We start from the raw sequence: 18,246 nt of genomic DNA, 5'->3' as shown, positions 1-18,246 counted from the left end.
CATAGTTACAAAAGGAAAAAAAGAGAAAAAAATATAAGTGTAAAATAACAGGGGTATAAAATGTAAAAAAGTAAGATATATTTTTCTTATTATATCTTACTTTTTTACATTTTATACCCCTGTTATTTTACACTTATGTTTTTTTCTCTTTTTTTCCTTTTGTAACTATGTGTTTGTATCTTTTTCAGCCCTGTCGAAGCCCTGCAACGTGGGGCGAAACGTTGGCTCAATAAAATAGTATAATTATCTACTATTTGGGTTTTTTTACCGCACCCGGACCATATTCCATTCTTCACATAAAAAACTTTATGGATTCAATTATATTAAAGGACTATCTGAATATATTAAGAAATCATTTAAGGATTATGACATTGATGAGTATTCTTTGAGTCCTAGACCCAACAATAAAATCAAAAATTATTATAGTATATTAAAGGACAAAATTGATACAAGGAATCAATCAGGATTAATATATAAAATTCCCTGCCTAAATTGTCCAGCTATATACATAGCTGAGACAAAGAAATTATTGGGTGACAGAATTTATCAACATAATAATGATTTGAAAAACAAGGAGAGGAATCCAAATAAAACGGCACTAGTACAGCATGCAACCAAAAACCAGCATATTTTTGATATTGAAAATACAATGATTTACATAAAGAAAATAATACATTCAAAAGGAAAATACTTGAATCCATTTATATATCTGAAAATAGTAACTATACAGTGAATTTCAAATCAGATTCAAGAAATTTGAACCAACACTATGCAGAGATATAAAGTAAAATTAATTTATGAAAAATATAGGATAAATTGAATGTGGATAGTTATAATTAGCCTTGATGGGAATTTTACTAATGAAATAAAGAGGAAAATTAACAAAAATGTTGTTATAATAAATAATTTTAATGCTTGAACTGAGTGGAGGAAGGTTATAAGCATTGTTGTGATAAAGTTTTAACAAATAGTGACTGTTATGAATGCATTTTAATTTTGGTTTTAATGTGAATATTGACTAATTAGGTAATTAGACATAATGTGGGATATACTTATTAACAAAAAAATATGTTTTACCTAATATTTTAATGTTTCATAGAAATTGTAGTTTTGACCTGATTGTATTATTTCTCAGACTGTTTTTGTTGTTTTGACTTGGGCAGAATAGCCTGCATGAAGCTGAGTTTTTAAATCATTTAGTTCCGACATTATATTAAGGTAAGATAAATAGTAAAAATAATGTTAAGTAATTTGAATCTTTGAGGATCATACATGTAATAAAAGCTGTTTTGTAGTAGATTGTCCCTGAGGATAGCCGGATTGGCCGAAACATCAGATTTTTATGAAAAATAAAATGTGTTGAGACTAAAATGGATAGAAATTAAATTATTTATTTTAACAAAATCAACCAGTCTCAAGAAAGTGTTTAAGATTATAAATTATCATACTTGTTCATGATAGTCATTCCAAATTTCCACCTGCGTCATTGTCCCTACTCAAGTCCTCTACCAGCCGCTGGCACTTACATTTTCTTCCTCAGATTCTAATTTTCCACCGTCTCCTGTTATTTATTTCTAAGAGGCATCTGACTCCTCCTCCTACTCGAATGATAGGCAGCTGCCACTCCCTTTCCTCACATTGGTCACCAATGTGCAGTGACCTATCTACTGGTACGCATCTCAAATCTCCTCTCTGGTCCTTCCTTTATACTCAGTCCACCTCCATATGTTCCTCCTGCTCCTTTGTCCTCGTCCCAGATCTGCTTCAGTCCTTGAGACATCCTACACTTCTGTGGACTCGCTTGTGGATTTGTTTCTTCTCTTGGGTACTCTTCTCTGCCTCAGAATCAGGGTGTTAACCTCCATCGATTCCACTTTCCTTAATCCCTTCCTACTGTACAAATAGGGACATTGTCTCAGAATGTGTCCCTCCTTTCCACACTTTAAACATCAAGTTCGGGGACACTGGGCCACGAGGTGCCCAACTTTGCCACATTCATGACACTTGCAGTCCTCTCACCGGCTGCTGTTTCTTGGCTTTACTTGCCCTTGTCTTCTGTCTCTATTCACTCTCTTCTTCTCAGGCACGGCAGAGTAGTTCTAGGTCAATTGTACGTAATTCTAGTCCTGGTCCTCCAAAATCCATTCAAGCTTCCTCCTCCCTACCACTGGCATCTATAATCTCTTGCACTGATTCCACGAACGTGCACTCTCTGGATAGACCTTCTTTTTTACTAGTCTCCTAAACCAACTGGTGTGTCAAGGAAACACATCCTTCCCTACACAGCCTCCAGATTCATTGTTACTCTTAATTTTTCGGTTATATAATTAAATCTCGTGAGGAGTTCTCCAGCATACCGTCCACTAGATTGCCTGGGTTTTCTCGTCTCCCTAAACATCTGAAAGATGTCTTCTCCCGGTGTCCACATGTCCCTTCCAAACACCTTTTTCAGCCTCTCATTTACTTTCTGCCATGAGATCTCTTTGTCTCCTTGAATCTGGTTTAATATGCTTCTTTTTATTTGGCATAATATTGACACTTTCAGTGAATTAGCATCCTTCCTATTCAACAAGTTCTCGGACATTTTTGTTTTGGGCAGGATTATTTGATGGAATGTTCAAAGCTGCTGGCCAAACTATTCCATTTCCAGTCATCTTCAAAGTAATATATCACAGTAACAGCTGACTGTAACTTTATATATACATAGAAATATATATATTATATATTCATCTTCTATTGTTATCAATTAACTAATATCTACTCCTTTTGTTATTAATCTACTATTTTCTACTTAATTTATTGTTATGTATATTCCCAAATTTGTTTGTTTATTATTTTCCTCTATTTTTATGTTTCTCAGAGTGATGGTCATTTTATGAGAATTTTTCTTTTTAGCCCTGATGGAGGCCTGAAAGTCAGGTTGAATCATCGGCACAAATAAATAAGTTTTTGTTTATTTGCTGACCGCATCCCCGACCATCTTCTCCTCCTATAAATTTAATATTTTAACAAAGTAACTGTTAAAAATGACAAAATGTTGATCCATTCAACAAACAGCTCATCTTTTTAATTAAACAGTTAAATGAAATAAACAAATTAGTTGAAAAAAAACAACAGAAAGTGAAGAATTGCATCCAAGTATTTAGTTTAAGCCTTACAAAAAAAAAGTCTTAAGAAAATCTTAGAATACTCACCAGTATTGTGGCCATCCATCTTAAAATTCCTTCTCTAGGATATTTAGTTATTGCTTGGAAAGAGAGAAGGGAATCTATTTTTATAAATATTATTTATCAACCTTGTATTGAATCAATGGTTAAATTTGAACAGTTGCAACAGAGTATGTAGCCAAAATTCATGACAGAAGTAAGTTTTTACAAGACAATCTTCAGTTTTCAACCAGATATTCTAATGTTCATTTTCATATTTCTGTTACTTTGAAATATATGAAAGCAACCCAGCAATGTTTCTTTGCTATGAAAACAATTTCCATTATAATTGATTTCTTGGCTATATAATGAAAGCCATTATTGAAAACAAACTTCTTAGTTATGATTAGAACTTTTCTATTTAATGAATTTAGTATCATCTGAAATTATTAATTTACCATAACGAATGACTAATTTTCCATGTTACACAAAGCTAATTTTTTTTTTTTGGCTGGTATTATTTGAGGTAACATCAATGTATCAAGTCACAGTACAAAACTTTGTAGTTCTCTGCCAAAAGTTTTAATAGTTTACTCTTTAATAATAAATAAAGTGAATACAGTACATAAATTTTATAAAATCTACAGATTACTGGAGATTTTGAAGATTCTAGTAGTAGCACACTTCAAGTAAGCATAAATTTAAATATCCACATTTTTAATTTATTGTATCATTTTATTTATTTATTTTTTTTTCATGCTATATTGATGTTCATTCATTTTTAACTAGCATATGGCTTTTGGGATAAATTTATTTCATTCCTCATTATTCAGCTTAATGAAGATAGCTTTGTTTCATAAGTTTGACCAATGACTTGCTGGCAGTTGAGTTTATTTTAGGCTTTGTCTTGGTAATGTAATAATACCGAATTAATATATTAAAAATTGTATTCAAATAACATAAAAGAAATACTTATTGATTTTGTAAAATAAAAAAAAAATTATTTTGTCTTTTTTTATTTACAATTTTAAATGAGATTACGTGATTTTGTTTTATAAAATTCTTATTCTTTGTAATAATTTGACATATACAATAATGATTTTATTAATAAATTAAAACTGTTGTATGTGTTACAAGTATTAAATTTTAGTTGTTAATTGATTATAGGTAATTTATTTCATCAATATTTTATTTGAAAGTGATGCTTGGCTATTTGTGCTTTTATTGTTAATGCATGATCACATCCCATGATATTATGAGTGATTATAAATAATTTTTTTACATATTAACCATAAAATATTGAAAAAAAAAAAATAGATTCTCAAAGTTTCTTAAATGTTACTGTAACATTAGAATCTACTAACTAGATATTACAGGCTATTTTCTGGCAAAATACTTTCATACTTTTATAAGAAGAATGTTATAGCTAGTAATAACAAAGAATAAAATTTTAATTATAAATCTCTATTAGAATTAAATAATATTTCAAATTAAACAGATGAATACTAAAATGTAGCCTTTTAATAATATTTATAATATAAGATGGTACACAAGATGTTTATGTTTAGCAATTGGTTTCATATATAAATTGAAATATATAAATTTATTAAAGATGATTCTGGCTCGCCTGCAGAAGGAAAAAGATACATTTCAAGAAGATTGTGAAAAATTACAAGAAAGAGCAGAGCTTCAGCAAAATCAGCTTTCTAAAGCCCAGAGGGAACGAGAGAACATGTTGACAGAACTGGAAGTGGTGAAGGAAAGGTGGGAAAAAGTGCAGCAATCACAACAGAAAATACAAGTAAGCTTTCAATCTACTTGCAATACTATCAATCCTTTTAAAATTAGTTTTGTTGCTCAATATTTTTCATTTATATGTTGTTTTTTTTCACTAGTTATTCTATATTACTAAGTGGATTCAAAAACTTTGGTCAAAACTTTTTTTTTTTAAACATACTTTTTTTGTTAGCATTTTGAATTTTATTCCCAAATCGATTTCCAACTGAAAACAAACATGTTCAAGTAATATATATATATATTACTATTATATATATCCTTATAACTAAGGATTTTTAAAATAATGGTCAGTTTGAAAATCCTGAAGTTACTTTGTGAAATTTAATTATTTTAATTTAGCATTGCTTGGCTGTTTCTGAATAGAAAAGGATTTGTGGATTATGAGTTTGAGGTTTAATGGCTTAGAAAAATAAATATTTATTGCAAAAAAACTAGGCCTAACCTCTCATGTTAGCATATCAAAAAAGTATTTTTTTCATTTCTTTGGTGAAAATAGAAATTTCATTATCCAGCATTATTTTGTTACCAATTAATGCTAAGGTTGCTAAAAATTTCACCTTTTAAGCCAATTAAAAAAAAAAACTTTATATCTCAATTATTTTTAATTGGAATGTAAAAATAATTATCAAAATAATAACCAAAAAAATTATGAAGTCACAAAATGGTTTTCCATTGGGGTATGGTAATCAACATTTGTGGTGACGGTCTTGAGCTACAACAAAAATTTGAATGTGAATAGCAGGAATCTGTATGATTAGCCAATCAGACTTATGCTTTAATGGGGTCATGTTCAGTGATCTGGTATCATTCTCACATATTCGTGCAGTTTTAGAACAATGCTCTTGCACACTTCTTTGTTAGCTGTTGCATATTAGCAATGTAGGAGTTAAGAGTGGGGTCATCAAGTAATAACCTATAAACCTCCTGATATTGTTCCAATTTTCCAGTTTTACTTGCATAGGGTTCAGCATTATTATTTGCTTTGTCAGCAATTATTTGATGTCAAAGAAGTGCAGCAGATATGACAATAACAATAGTAACAGCAATCTTACTAGGCTGAGTAGTAATCACTATATTTTCTGTTTTGTTTTTTTGGAATAAATCAAATATCTTACTAAACTACAGAAAATGTATTTGCTCTACATTTTGCCAACTAAAATTAGTAAATGATATTTATATGATTAGTTAGAAAAAAATAAAAAACATGATTAATTAAAATCATTGATTTTTTCATTAGTAATATTGACTTGAAAACAAGCTAATGATAATAACAAGATGAAATGTAGGTGATTGAAATTGTATTAATTAATCTTCTACAATTCCCTCTTTTCTCTGGCATCTCCTGCAATCCCATCACTCATTTCCATGTAAAACAAGGCAGATCTTGCTCATCTTTGCTCAGATATTCTTAAAGTTCAGTACCTGGAGGCATAGTTAAGGAATTTGAAATATATCCATCATGTTCATAATTGTGCTGTCTACAATATCAAGGTCATTTATAAAATATCTTTTAATTGCTCAGTTTATCAGCTTACTAGTAATCTAAATCATTGATTTCTGTAAAGTGCTCTATTATCTGAAAATAGTATGCAGTTAATTCCATTTTCCTGCTTTTCATCAACATTTATGAAACTGATGCAATGTTCTTCATTCTTTGCTTTTCAAGCACAATACCATCCTAAGAACCAAATGGGTGGGGAGGAAGGTTATCATCATATTGTCATTTTGATAGTGTTTATGCTGTTTTGGTATTCTATACTTAGTCTATGGAACAGTTTTTTACCCATCTGTTTCAGGTTATCAACAATCTTCTTGATAATCTGGTTGGAGGATAAAAGGAGGCTTCTGATTTGGCTTAAAATTTATCCTAATACGTTAATAATATTTTAGTTATTGTACATTTTCTGTAACATATTAGTGTGCTGCAGTAATCAAGACAATATTGGCTTGAATAAGTTAGTTGCTAGGAGGGAGACCGTACATTCAAGTACTAAACTTAAACTATATTTGGTATGGTTTTGTTTTTGGTAATGGTTCTATTTTCTGTCCAACTGATTTCACAGATTTCATTTATTTTAATCTGATAATTGTCAAGTTAATTATGAAGCTGTTGACAGTGTGTTTTTTTTTTTTCTTGTTCTTCTTTCTTAACTATATAGTTTCTGAATAACACTAGTAATTTTATATCACAATTACTGTATATGAAATCAAAACATTAGGTTTCTTTTATTGAGTAGACCTACATTAAATTTCATTTACATTAGTAATTAAATTCCACTGTACAATTCCAGAGTACTTAATTTTTTTATTTTTGAATATTTTTATTTATTTCTTATTTTTATTATTTACCTCTAATCAAATTGTTTCCAGCTTCTTAACATTAATATAGCTTATAATAAAATCCTTGTATGTCCCTATCCCCTTTCTATGTCTATCATCCTAACAACCTGTCACATAAATTCCCAATCCTTACCTACCCTTAATGATAAATTCCTACAGTATTTTACCAATAATTTTTAATCACATCACACTATCGCAGTATTTTAATCACAATTTTTAATAAATTTAAAATCACATTATCGCCATTTCTAAAACATGGTTAAAATCCTATATTCCTTCTTCTTCTGTTTTCCTACCCAACTATTCCTTTATCCGTCATGACCTGTTAGGTTTAACCGGTGGAGGTTAGAGGCCCATTTGCTCAAAACTACCTGAAGTCTCATCTTCTTGATTCCATGGTTGACATCCTCACTTCCTATCTCTTCAGTATCCTTGATTTCCATGCCACTTTTAAAACCTCTACTTTACTTGTCAAGAAATGAGAGATCTGCAGGAGAGGTGTGAAGAGGCAGGGAGACACTTCAGACTTACAAGGCAAGCAGATAATTATCAGGCATTCAGAGAGCTTCACAACTTGACATAAGCAACAGTCAGGCTAGTAAAATCCAAAGACTTCCACTAATCCATCTTGTCTGCTCCTGTTTCCAAATCAAAATACTTTCCCACCAGTCTTCCAAGTTTCGCTCAACAAACTGGATGCATACTTTTTGTCTGCTCCATCTATAGGGGTCCGATTTTTCAATTTTACACATCTCAGTGCTGAGTGCCTTACTGATGGAGCTGCACCTTCACCTTCACCTCTGCATCTATCTGGTAGGTCCAGCCCTCCTGGTATGTACCCTTCCAGGTGCCTCCTGCAGTTCACCAGCCTGATCCAGCCCTCCTGGTGTCAGTCTGGGTCAGCTTCCTCTTCTTCCGGGGGCTTGCCAATGTCAGGTGGTGAAGCCTTTCCCATCATGAAATGTGTGGGGCCCACCACCTTCCACCCTTAAACGAACTTCCTGTAGAGGGAATAATTCTGTTCTTCCATTAAATGCAGGAAATCGAACTAAGCAAGGGTGAAAATCCTGGTCTTTTCTGACAGCCTGGCTTGGTATCCTTCCATGATGGAGCAATCCACTACCATGTGTTCTGCTGTTTCAGGAACTCTGCATGTGGGGCCCTGGGGGTGTCAATGTTCTTTCTGAAGCTCTACAGTTTCCCCTGGAACCCTCCATGTCCTATTAGGATCCTTAAGACCCCTTGACTCAAGATTAGGGGGTCCAAGGAGGGATATTGAGATAACATTTTCTATCTTCTACCTTTAGCTGTATGTAGACACACTATCCTTTAAGAGAACCTGAGTAATGACAGTGATTTGAAGTTAATGTTTTTTAATAAATAGTTAAAAAAAAAACTAAATAAACAAAAGGTTATTTAGTATACTCCATATGTTTAGTATACCATCACGGTTGGATGGGAAGTTATATTAATTTAAAATTTTTTTTACTTAATTATAGTTTTCCTAATGTAAGGAATTGTTGATTTATGAGTCCCTAAAAGCCATATTTTGAAAGTTTAAGTGAAATCCTTCCACAGGATCAATTGCAGACAGGCAAGAATTGCTCATATTAGAGTATAAGATAAATTCATTAACTTGACAAATTTGATTCATTAGTGTTTAAGTAGATATGAAATTTTGTTTTTATATGTTTTTCATATCATTAAGTATTATTATTTATTTTAAAATATTGATAATACCATACTTACACTGGATGTATTCTCCAATTTAAATTTTCTAGGTAATCAAAAACAATTTTTTTTTTTCAGCTTGAAAAGGATGATCTATTAACAGAAATAGAAATTCTAAAAGAAAAACTTGAGAAGAATCAAATTATCTTGCAAAAATCTCTAGAAGATAAGGAAACAGCAAACAAAGAATTTGAAAGAATGTTGGAAAAATACGACAGGTTTGAAATAAACTTTTCTTAAAATATTTAATTTAGTGCTGCCATAGACGTGAAAATATATTTTTAGGTGTTGAAATTGGAAGGAATTTAGTTTCTAAAATCTTTTAATGTTAGTAATTAAAAACTATTACCTGCTAGTTTCAACTATTAAACAATTTCTGTAGGAGTAATACACTATTTTGAGTCATTTATTTTTAATATCTAAATTGCCTTGAGGAATTCTGCACATACATTAGTCATCTTTTGTTCATAAGTTACATGTGTCACACAAATAGATTTTTTTAATAGGGAATAAAAGAAATAACTTTGTCAAATACATTAATGATACTGCTTACTAAAGGACATAAATATAAGTGAGTAATCACTTATGTATAAAATTCTTAGTCAACAGTGATAATGTTCCTTAAGACCAAAGGCACCCATTAACTAATGCTTATAACTGCTTGCACTTATCCAGGAAACCAGTTGACCTAGGGAAGGTGCAGGAGGAGGATCACACTGCTGTCCATTATTTATTCATATATTTTTGTGTAAATTGATTTTTTTTTTCTTTTTGAACTTTTTCCTGATCACCTTGATTTATTTGTATGAAGTAAAAATTCCATGAAGAGATCAAGAAGCCTCAGAAACATACTGAGAAGTTCTAAGACCAAACAAAAAGCAAAAAATCTTCTATGAAACATTTCACCAGTCACATCAGGTGGCTCAATTAATGAAATAGAGGATGCACATGAAAGTAATTAGAACAAATTAAGAAAAAAAGTTTATTTCTTGGGAATTAGTGAAGTGAAATCTTCCTATTTTTTATTCTTTATTGAGAATGTTTATTTTTTATTAGCTACAACGTTTTGAGGTCAATGTCCTCATTTATGGTTATATTCTGTTAAATGACTTTAAATTTACCAAAATTTTATTCCTTTTAAACAGATAAATGAAAGGATAATTTTTAAAGATAGGTGATAGAAATAAATTCTTGTGAGCTAAAGAAACTATAATAGCTGATCTAATTGTGCAAGTAAATAAAGTGGAGTAAACATGTTAGTACAGTTAATATAAATATATTAATTAATATGTTGTTGTTTTTTCTTTATCTTACATAATTCATAAGTTGTTTTACAAAAATAGTTAGTATATTAGTACATATTTATTCAAGCTCATCTTTTTGAACTAAAAGATTCTTCAATTTGTACCATGTTTAAGAAACTAAAATGGAGTTTGATATTAAAATTACTAATCGAAAAGATATCTATGAACAATTAAATCTGTAAACATGCTAATACAGTTGATATAAATATATTATTTTATGTGTATTTTTTTTTTTTTAGGTCCCAAGGGGAGGTATATAGATTACAAAATAAACTTGATACATCAGAAACCGAAAAAGATCGTTTAGAGCTGGAAGTAGAAAAAATTCAAATCATAGCTACTAAATCTAGAGAGGAGCTTAGAAAGGTACAAGATGAATCACAACGGATACAGGAACTTTATGATCGTGCAATGTTACAACTTAGTAGAACCAAAGAAAATGAAGATAAGTTTAAAGAAGAAATGGATCGTATGTCAGTAGACCTTGAAATGATGAGAGAAAGATATGACAAAACACAAATTGAAATGAGAAGAATACAATCAGAAAGAGATAAATTGCAAGGTGACACTGATCGTACATTATTTGAATTGGAAAGGACCCATTCTCAATTAACAAAAACACAAAGCAGTTATGAAAAAAGTCAAGAAGAAGTAACTCGGCTTACATTAGAACTAGAGAAAATGTATGATAAACAAGATAAACTTCAAACTGAATTGCGTAAAGCTCAACTTGAAGCAGAAAGGCATCATAATGAAGCAGCAGCTCTTAAGGAAGAAGTTGAAAGGTATGCAACTAGAGCTGGAAAATATCAGGATACTCAAGAAAGAAGTAAAGAAGAACTTGAAAGACTCAGAGATACAACAGAGCATTTAAGAGGAAAGTACCAATTTGAACAAGAAAAAGCTGAAAAATTAGCTCAAGCTAATGAAAGGTTAGAAAGTCGTATTCATGAATTACAATTAGAACTTGACTTAAGTAGGACTGAAGTAATGAAAATGACAGAAACACAAAGTAAACATCAATCAGAAATAGAAAGGCTCCATATTGAATGTGAAAAAGTCCGGGATCGACAGGAAAAACTTCAAATTGATAATGATCGACTCAGGTCTGAATTAGCAACCAGAGGGTCTAGTGATATAGAAGCTGGTATGCTAAGGGACCGATTGGAGAAAATACAAATAGCTCGTGACAAATCAGAGGCGGAAACGAACAAGCTTTTGAGGGAACTTGAAAGAGCACAAAGCGAAATTGAACGACTAAGAGCTGAGGCAGGTGGGCGCTCATTTGCAGGTGAAGCCGAGTTAGAGAGAACGAGAGAAAGACTTGAAAAAATGGCTCAATCAAAAGAAAATGCTGAAATGGAAATTAAACGTTTGGCTAGAGAATTAGAAAAATCTCAAATGCACTTAGCAAAGTATCAAGAAAACAATGAAGCTACACAAATTGAGTTTGAGCGTATGTCTGCAGAATGTTCTAGGATGCATGAAAAACTAGAACTAGCTAAAGCTGAAATGCTTAAGATGGCAGACGAAAAAGTTCACTTAGAAACTGAACTTCAACAAACCAAACGAGCTCTTGAAAAGCAGCATTCAACATTACAAGATTCCGATTATAGGATAAAAGAAGAATTTTCAAAATTTCAACAAGAACGGGACCTAATAATGAGAGAAAAAGAAAAAATCTCTGTTGCTTTAGAAAAAAGGGAAAAACATTCAGAAATGCTTGAAAAACAGATGGAAAAATTAGAGATAGAAGTAAAAAAAATATCTACAGAGCGTGATCAGTTAGTTATTCAACTGGAAAAGTCTCAGGATATGCTTTTAACTTTCCAAAAAGAACTTCAACAGTCAGAAACAAGATTAGAAAAAGAAAGAGATGAGAATGCTAGATTAAAAGCAGAACAAAGGAGGCAAGTTGCCAAAGATACAGGTTCTCGGGAGAATATTGACAGAGATTTAAATAGACTGCAGCAAATGCTTCAAACAAAAGACCAAGATATATTAACTATTCAGCAGTCATTGAATACAAAAGAAAAAGAAATTATGAAACTTCATCAACAGCTTCAGCAGCAATCACAACAGTACATGAAAGAGAAAACTACATATGAAGCTGAATTCAACCAGTGGCAAAAACTTATTGAAACAGAGAAAAAAAGGGCAGATGATCTTCATAAACAATTGCAGTCTTTACAGATGCATCAAAATTCAACCAAAGATGATTCTTTGAGGAAAATGGAATTACTAGAAAAACAGTTACAATCTACCCAAGCTGAATACAAGGAAAACCGAGAAAACTTGCAGAGGAGGATACAAGCTTTAGAAAAAGAACTTCAATCTGGAGGATCAGCTGCAAAGGATGTACAAAGGTTACTATCTGAACTTGATCGTTGCCAAGCAGAATTAAAAAGTGGGACTATAGAGCGTGAAAGACTTCAGGCACAACTTGAAATGTTAGTTCAAGAACTGGAAAAGAATCAGGTTTGTGTTATTTATTTATATCTATGATATATAGTATTACCATAAAACCCTAACTTGATAATATTAAGTTATGGATTTTTCTCTAATTAATCTAGAAATAGATTTTACATTTTAAATTAAATATACAATGTGACTATTTTGTTTTGAGGTATGATAAAATAATTTTGCAATGTTTTAACTTTGATACACTGATTAAATAGCATCAATAATTAAACTTCTTTATGGTATCTTTAAATATATTTTTTACTGGTGAAGTTCATAAATCCCATGACTTTGATCAAAAACATTGGCTTGAATTATGGGAATGCTGAATAGAGGTATCACAGTAATTCACTAAAACAGTACCTGTCTTGGGTCCATAAATAAAACTTTAAAACTGTCGTTCTAAAAATCAGCTTAAACACACCCTACATAAATGAATAGTTTGGAATGTAAGCATTAGTCTATCAGCACAATTTATAATGTTTTATACTTTTTAGTTGGTGTGATCAAACTAAACAGTTGTTAAGCAATATCAAACAATTGAACAATCTAAAACAGGTATGGGCAACCTTTGACATGTTGTGGGCCAAGCTTTAATGCGCGAATACATTCGTGGGCTGCGTTTAAAAGTAGTGTTCTTAATTTTTAACATAGATATCAGACATGAAATAATACGACATTGTTATTATTATAAAATTTATTAAAATAACAAAATGAAATGAAAAAAATAGGTACAATGTTACAATTAAATCGTGAAATTTGGAATTATTACAAACTACGAAGGTTAAATATCTAAACCGAAATCAATGAGACTTGACCTGAGCTTGAATTTGGGAAACTAATCCATCGATGTTTGGATTAATTCCACTGATAAAAAGACGTAAAGAATTTTCTAAGCTGCGGGAAACGGTCTTCTTAGAGGTATTTTTTGTAGAAATCGCACAACTCCACGTTTTCAAATTTAGATTTTAGGAGTGAGTTTTCTTGAATTTCAATCAACTCCATTTGCTAGTGTATTGGAGCATTTTGTACATTACTTATTGTTGGAGTTGCAAATAAATTAAGACAGTCTTCCGTATTTTTAAAATCGCTAAATCTGTTCTAAAATTGTTCCGACAGTAACTTGAGTTCTTCAGTATATTGAGCAAAACAATATTTTCATACGCAGGGAGCGTGGTGAAATTGTAACTGTTACCAGACAGCATCTGTGCCTCCCACAAGCGGATTTAGTTCTGAAACGCTTTCAAATGGCTGTTCAAATCATTTACTAACTGCCCTTGTTCTTGAAGTTTCAAATTTAAATCATTCAAATAGCCTGTAAGGTCGACCAGAAATGCTAAGTCACATATCCATTTTGGGTCGCTCAATTCAGATAGTGGTTATCTTTTATTTACATAAAATCTGCTATCTCATTTCTAAGCTCGTAAAACCGTTTCAGTATTTCTCTTTGCTTAGCCATCTGACTTCACAATATGTTACGTCATCATATTCGGCTGACATTCCATCTAAAAACGCCTTGAACAGACAATGGTTAAGCCCTCGGGATCGAATAAAATTGATGGTTTTTACTACCACATTCTTAACATTCTGGAGTCGAATGAACTTAGAACACAAGTTCTGTTGGTGTATAATGCAATGAAGGACTATCAAATCATCTTTTTGCACATTTAATTCAGTTGTTTTTTCATTCAACATTCTGATGAAACCTTTACGTAAGCCGACCATAGAAGGTGCACCGTTTATGCATACACCAACTAATTTTGACCATGGGAAGCCAAAACTTGTGAATATCTTTTGAACTTCATTAAAAATGTTCTCTCCTGTAATGGTTCCTTTTAGAGGCTGTAAAGCAAGCAATTCCTAGTAACAGTGAACTCTTTATCATTACCTCGAATAAATATAGCCAGTCGAGCTGTTTCGGACAAATCGGTACTCTCGTCTAATGCTATGGAAAATGATTCAAAACCAGCCTTACAGTCAGTAAATGTTGTTTTTATATCATAAGCCATCAGTTCTATACGTTGGACAACAGTTCGTCTTGACAAACTAATTTTTCCAAATTCATTTTATTTTCAAGACACAAAATACTGCAAACTTCTAACATACGCTCCTTGATATATTCTCCTTCGACAAATTGTTTTAATGACTTTGCCAATTTTTAACTACTATAAAACTAGCTTTCACATCATTATCATGTTGTGTTCTTTGTTTATGAACATTCGCTGCTGTTTTTCCAAATTTGCGGTATGCTTCTGGATTTTGTCTTTTCTTATTTGTCCTGTCAGTGAGTGCAGCATAGGATGCTTAGTTGAGTAATTCCTCTTTATATTGAATCCTTTCATTGTGCTAGATAACAAAGAATTCTTCAGTCCATTTTTCTTGAAACTGGAGACCCTCTGCATCTACTTTTTGTTTCTTTCCACCAGACATAATTTTAGATTACTTTTCATTCGATAAACTTGATAACAAAATATAATTAGTCAGCACTCAAAGTCATAAAGCAAATTGACGGCACTAGCAGTTCACTAGGATATCGCTTGTCGAAGTTATCACCTCGGTAGCTCAAATAGAACTGAACTAAAGTTCGGGCCATCCACCCGCTTATATAGGCAAAATGAAGGAATGATTTAGAATCGTCCAGTGTAGAACAATTGAGGAGCAAAAATCTTTTGTTGCGCCGCCAGTGAAGTGGCAAATATTAATGGCTTTGATGTATAATGCCGAGGGGGCAGCGTGGTAACGCGCCAGTCTACCAATCCACAGGTTGTCAGATCGAATCCCCAGTCCCACCCTGGCTTTTTTCTAGCACAAAATAATGCAAAACTCACTGACAACCTCCCCCGGGAATTTGTGAGGCCCGTTAGCTAATGGGTGGCACTCACAAAAAATAGGCGTGTGAGTGACGAACCCACCCTGCGAAAAAACCACGTCAAGAAACGCGCGATGTATTTCCTAATACTGGGAATATTACATTCTAGTATTGGGAAATACATCGCGCGAGGACTTAAGCCTCCATGGTTTGTTGCCCATAGAAAAATAATAATTGATGTTTGCCGCCTCACTCTTTGATGATTACCGCCACTCGGCTTGCTCGCTAACTTGGTTCTGTGAGTATGAGTAAGAACTGTAATATTTTATTTTTTTAATTGGGTTTTTCAAAATGTCTTGCGGGCCAGATAAAATCTTACAGCGGGGCCGGTTATCTAAAAGGTTAAGAAGGGTGATGTTATATGGCTTCATCCATATTATTGAACGAGTGCTGCAAGTGGATCTTATGCTGCTTCTTTTTGGAATTGTAATGATAGAAATCATTCTAATAATATACTATTATTCTAGTTATAATTAAATAATGTTACCTCCCTGTAATATTTAGTGCTACCAGTATAGGTTGTTTAAGACAATCTTATTAATGCTAAAAACATTTAATAAAATTCATTAATATTTTACTCCAAATGTTCCCACTTCCTTACTTACATTTATGATTATTCTAATGAATTAATCTGAATGTTACGCTCTTCTTGTTTACACAACACTGATAAGATTTTTAAATTTACCATGAAGATCCTTACGACATGGTACCAATCTAATTTAAACACTGCCTAACCAAAAGGAATGGACTGACTAGGAAATATGTTAAAGACTAAATAAATATACAGTGAACAAAAAAAGTATTCGTACACCATTTATTTTTTAGTTTAATAAACTTTATTTTTGTCAAACACTATTACATGTTTTACTGTGCAACTCTCTTAGAAAAATAAATGTTTACATGAAACAAACAAAACATAAATTACAAATATAATTATTATATTTAAAACAACACTTTTTTCTTGGGCCAAAAAAGCATTCATACAAGTGAACATTGAGAAATTTTAAGTAATCAGTTTTAGAGAGAACGGTAAACACGTTAAAAAGAGTCATTGAACTGTATAATATATAATAAAAAAAGTTTAAAAGTGGAACTACTGACAATATAAAATGCTCAGGGTGGCCTAAAATGATAACTACTTGGGAAGCCAGAAATATTGTACGAGTAGCTGGAAAAAATCCAAAAATTAGTACCAGGGAATTAGCAGAACATTTAGAAACAACATCTGGAAAATCAGTTACATCCCAAACTATAAGAAATGTGCTTCATAAGGAAGATCACCCAGGAAGAAGCCATTTATTACTGAGAGAAACCGGCTCAAGAGGTTGAATTTCACTAAACAAAACGCTAACAAGCCTTTAGAATTTTGGAAAAATATTTTGTTCTCAGAGGACAGCAAATTTAACATTTTTTGATTTGATGGAAAGAGATATGTGTGGAAGAAACCCAAAATGGCATTGGATCCAAAGAACATTGTTCCCACAGTTAAGCTCAGAGGAGTTTTGTCATGGTTTGGCGCTGCATGAGCTGGAAAGGGGTTGGGTTCCATGTAAATATTTATTTTTTTAAAGAGAGTTGCACAGTAAAAAATGTAATAGTGTTCAACGAAAATAAAGTTTATTAAACTAAAAAATAAATGGTGTACGAATACTTTTTTTGTTCACTGTACATCAAATATTGAAATAAAGAATTTATCTGTTTGTATTATTCCATGATTAAAAAAACAAATAAGTAAATCAGTGATTCAAAATGTTATCAATTTTCACATCTTTTTTACCTGAATTCCTTTATTATTCCTGGTATTTCCTTATTAAACTATTTAAAACGTCTTTTGTGAATTTTACTCTCTGAGCTTCCCTACAAATATATAGGTGATTCTAAAAAAAAATTGTTAATTATAGTGATACTGGAGTATTTCATCTAAGGAATGTGTCTTATAGATACTTTTTTGTTTTTATTATGTTTGTCTCATCTCTTTTTATAATATCCATTAAATAAAATACATTCCCTTCTATCAAGTTTCTTCTTTGTGTTCTCAAAACTCTAAATTATTATTACCGACGCCTGTAACAAAATGTGTTTTGTAAAAACCTCTCTTCTGAGAACTTTTGATATGTTCTCATACATATACTCTTTTCAGAATTAATTCATAATTATTTTAAATACAACAAGTATAACAATAATTTATTCGAAAGTTTGTCACTCGAAAATTTCCCATTACCATGTGTCCATTAATATTATCTATTTATGAATCTCCATAATAGAATTTCATGAAACTAAAATGATAACTCTTTATGAGAAACACGGCTTAAACCCCCCCCCCCCCCACCATAAACCCATTTTTAGCCACCTACCATCTTTCACCATTCACATTTGAACGTGTAAGGGTAATTTTCAGATAGTATCTTTATGATTCTCATCAATGGACTGTAATTATTATTTTGAAGCTTTATAAAATTATTAATAATTTTCTTTACAATCTAAATTCCTTTTTAATCCCTAATTTTTCACTTAATAAAACTTTGAACTTATAAGAAGCTCTAATTGAATTTTCCTCCTCCTGAAGTTTTGGTGTATATATATACATATACATATATAT

At 31.6% G+C, this 18,246-nt stretch overlaps 1 protein-coding gene across 11 annotated transcripts in view; it reads left to right on the top strand.

The window, feature by feature from the left end:
• Positions 1-18,246, top strand: part of brp (bruchpilot) — a 201,069-nt gene that overhangs the window by 165,494 nt on the left and 17,329 nt on the right. For all 11 annotated transcript variants that reach the window (XM_067049578.1, XM_067049575.1, XM_067049576.1 and 8 more), the window contains 3 exons: positions 4,759-4,947; positions 9,093-9,232; positions 10,558-12,796. In XM_067049578.1, coding sequence (XP_066905679.1) covers positions 4,759-4,947; positions 9,093-9,232; positions 10,558-12,796 — 2,568 coding nt within the window. The remainder of the gene's footprint in view (positions 1-4,758; positions 4,948-9,092; positions 9,233-10,557; positions 12,797-18,246) is intronic.

This window comes from Halyomorpha halys, unplaced genomic scaffold (genome assembly GCF_000696795.3).
Source record: "Halyomorpha halys isolate HHAL.00 unplaced genomic scaffold, Hhal_1.1 Scaffold354.1, whole genome shotgun sequence".
NCBI lineage: Eukaryota > Metazoa > Arthropoda > Insecta > Hemiptera > Pentatomidae > Halyomorpha > Halyomorpha halys.
The sequence above is the reverse complement of the archived record's forward strand: the minus strand, read 5'-3'. Positions and strand labels throughout refer to the sequence as shown.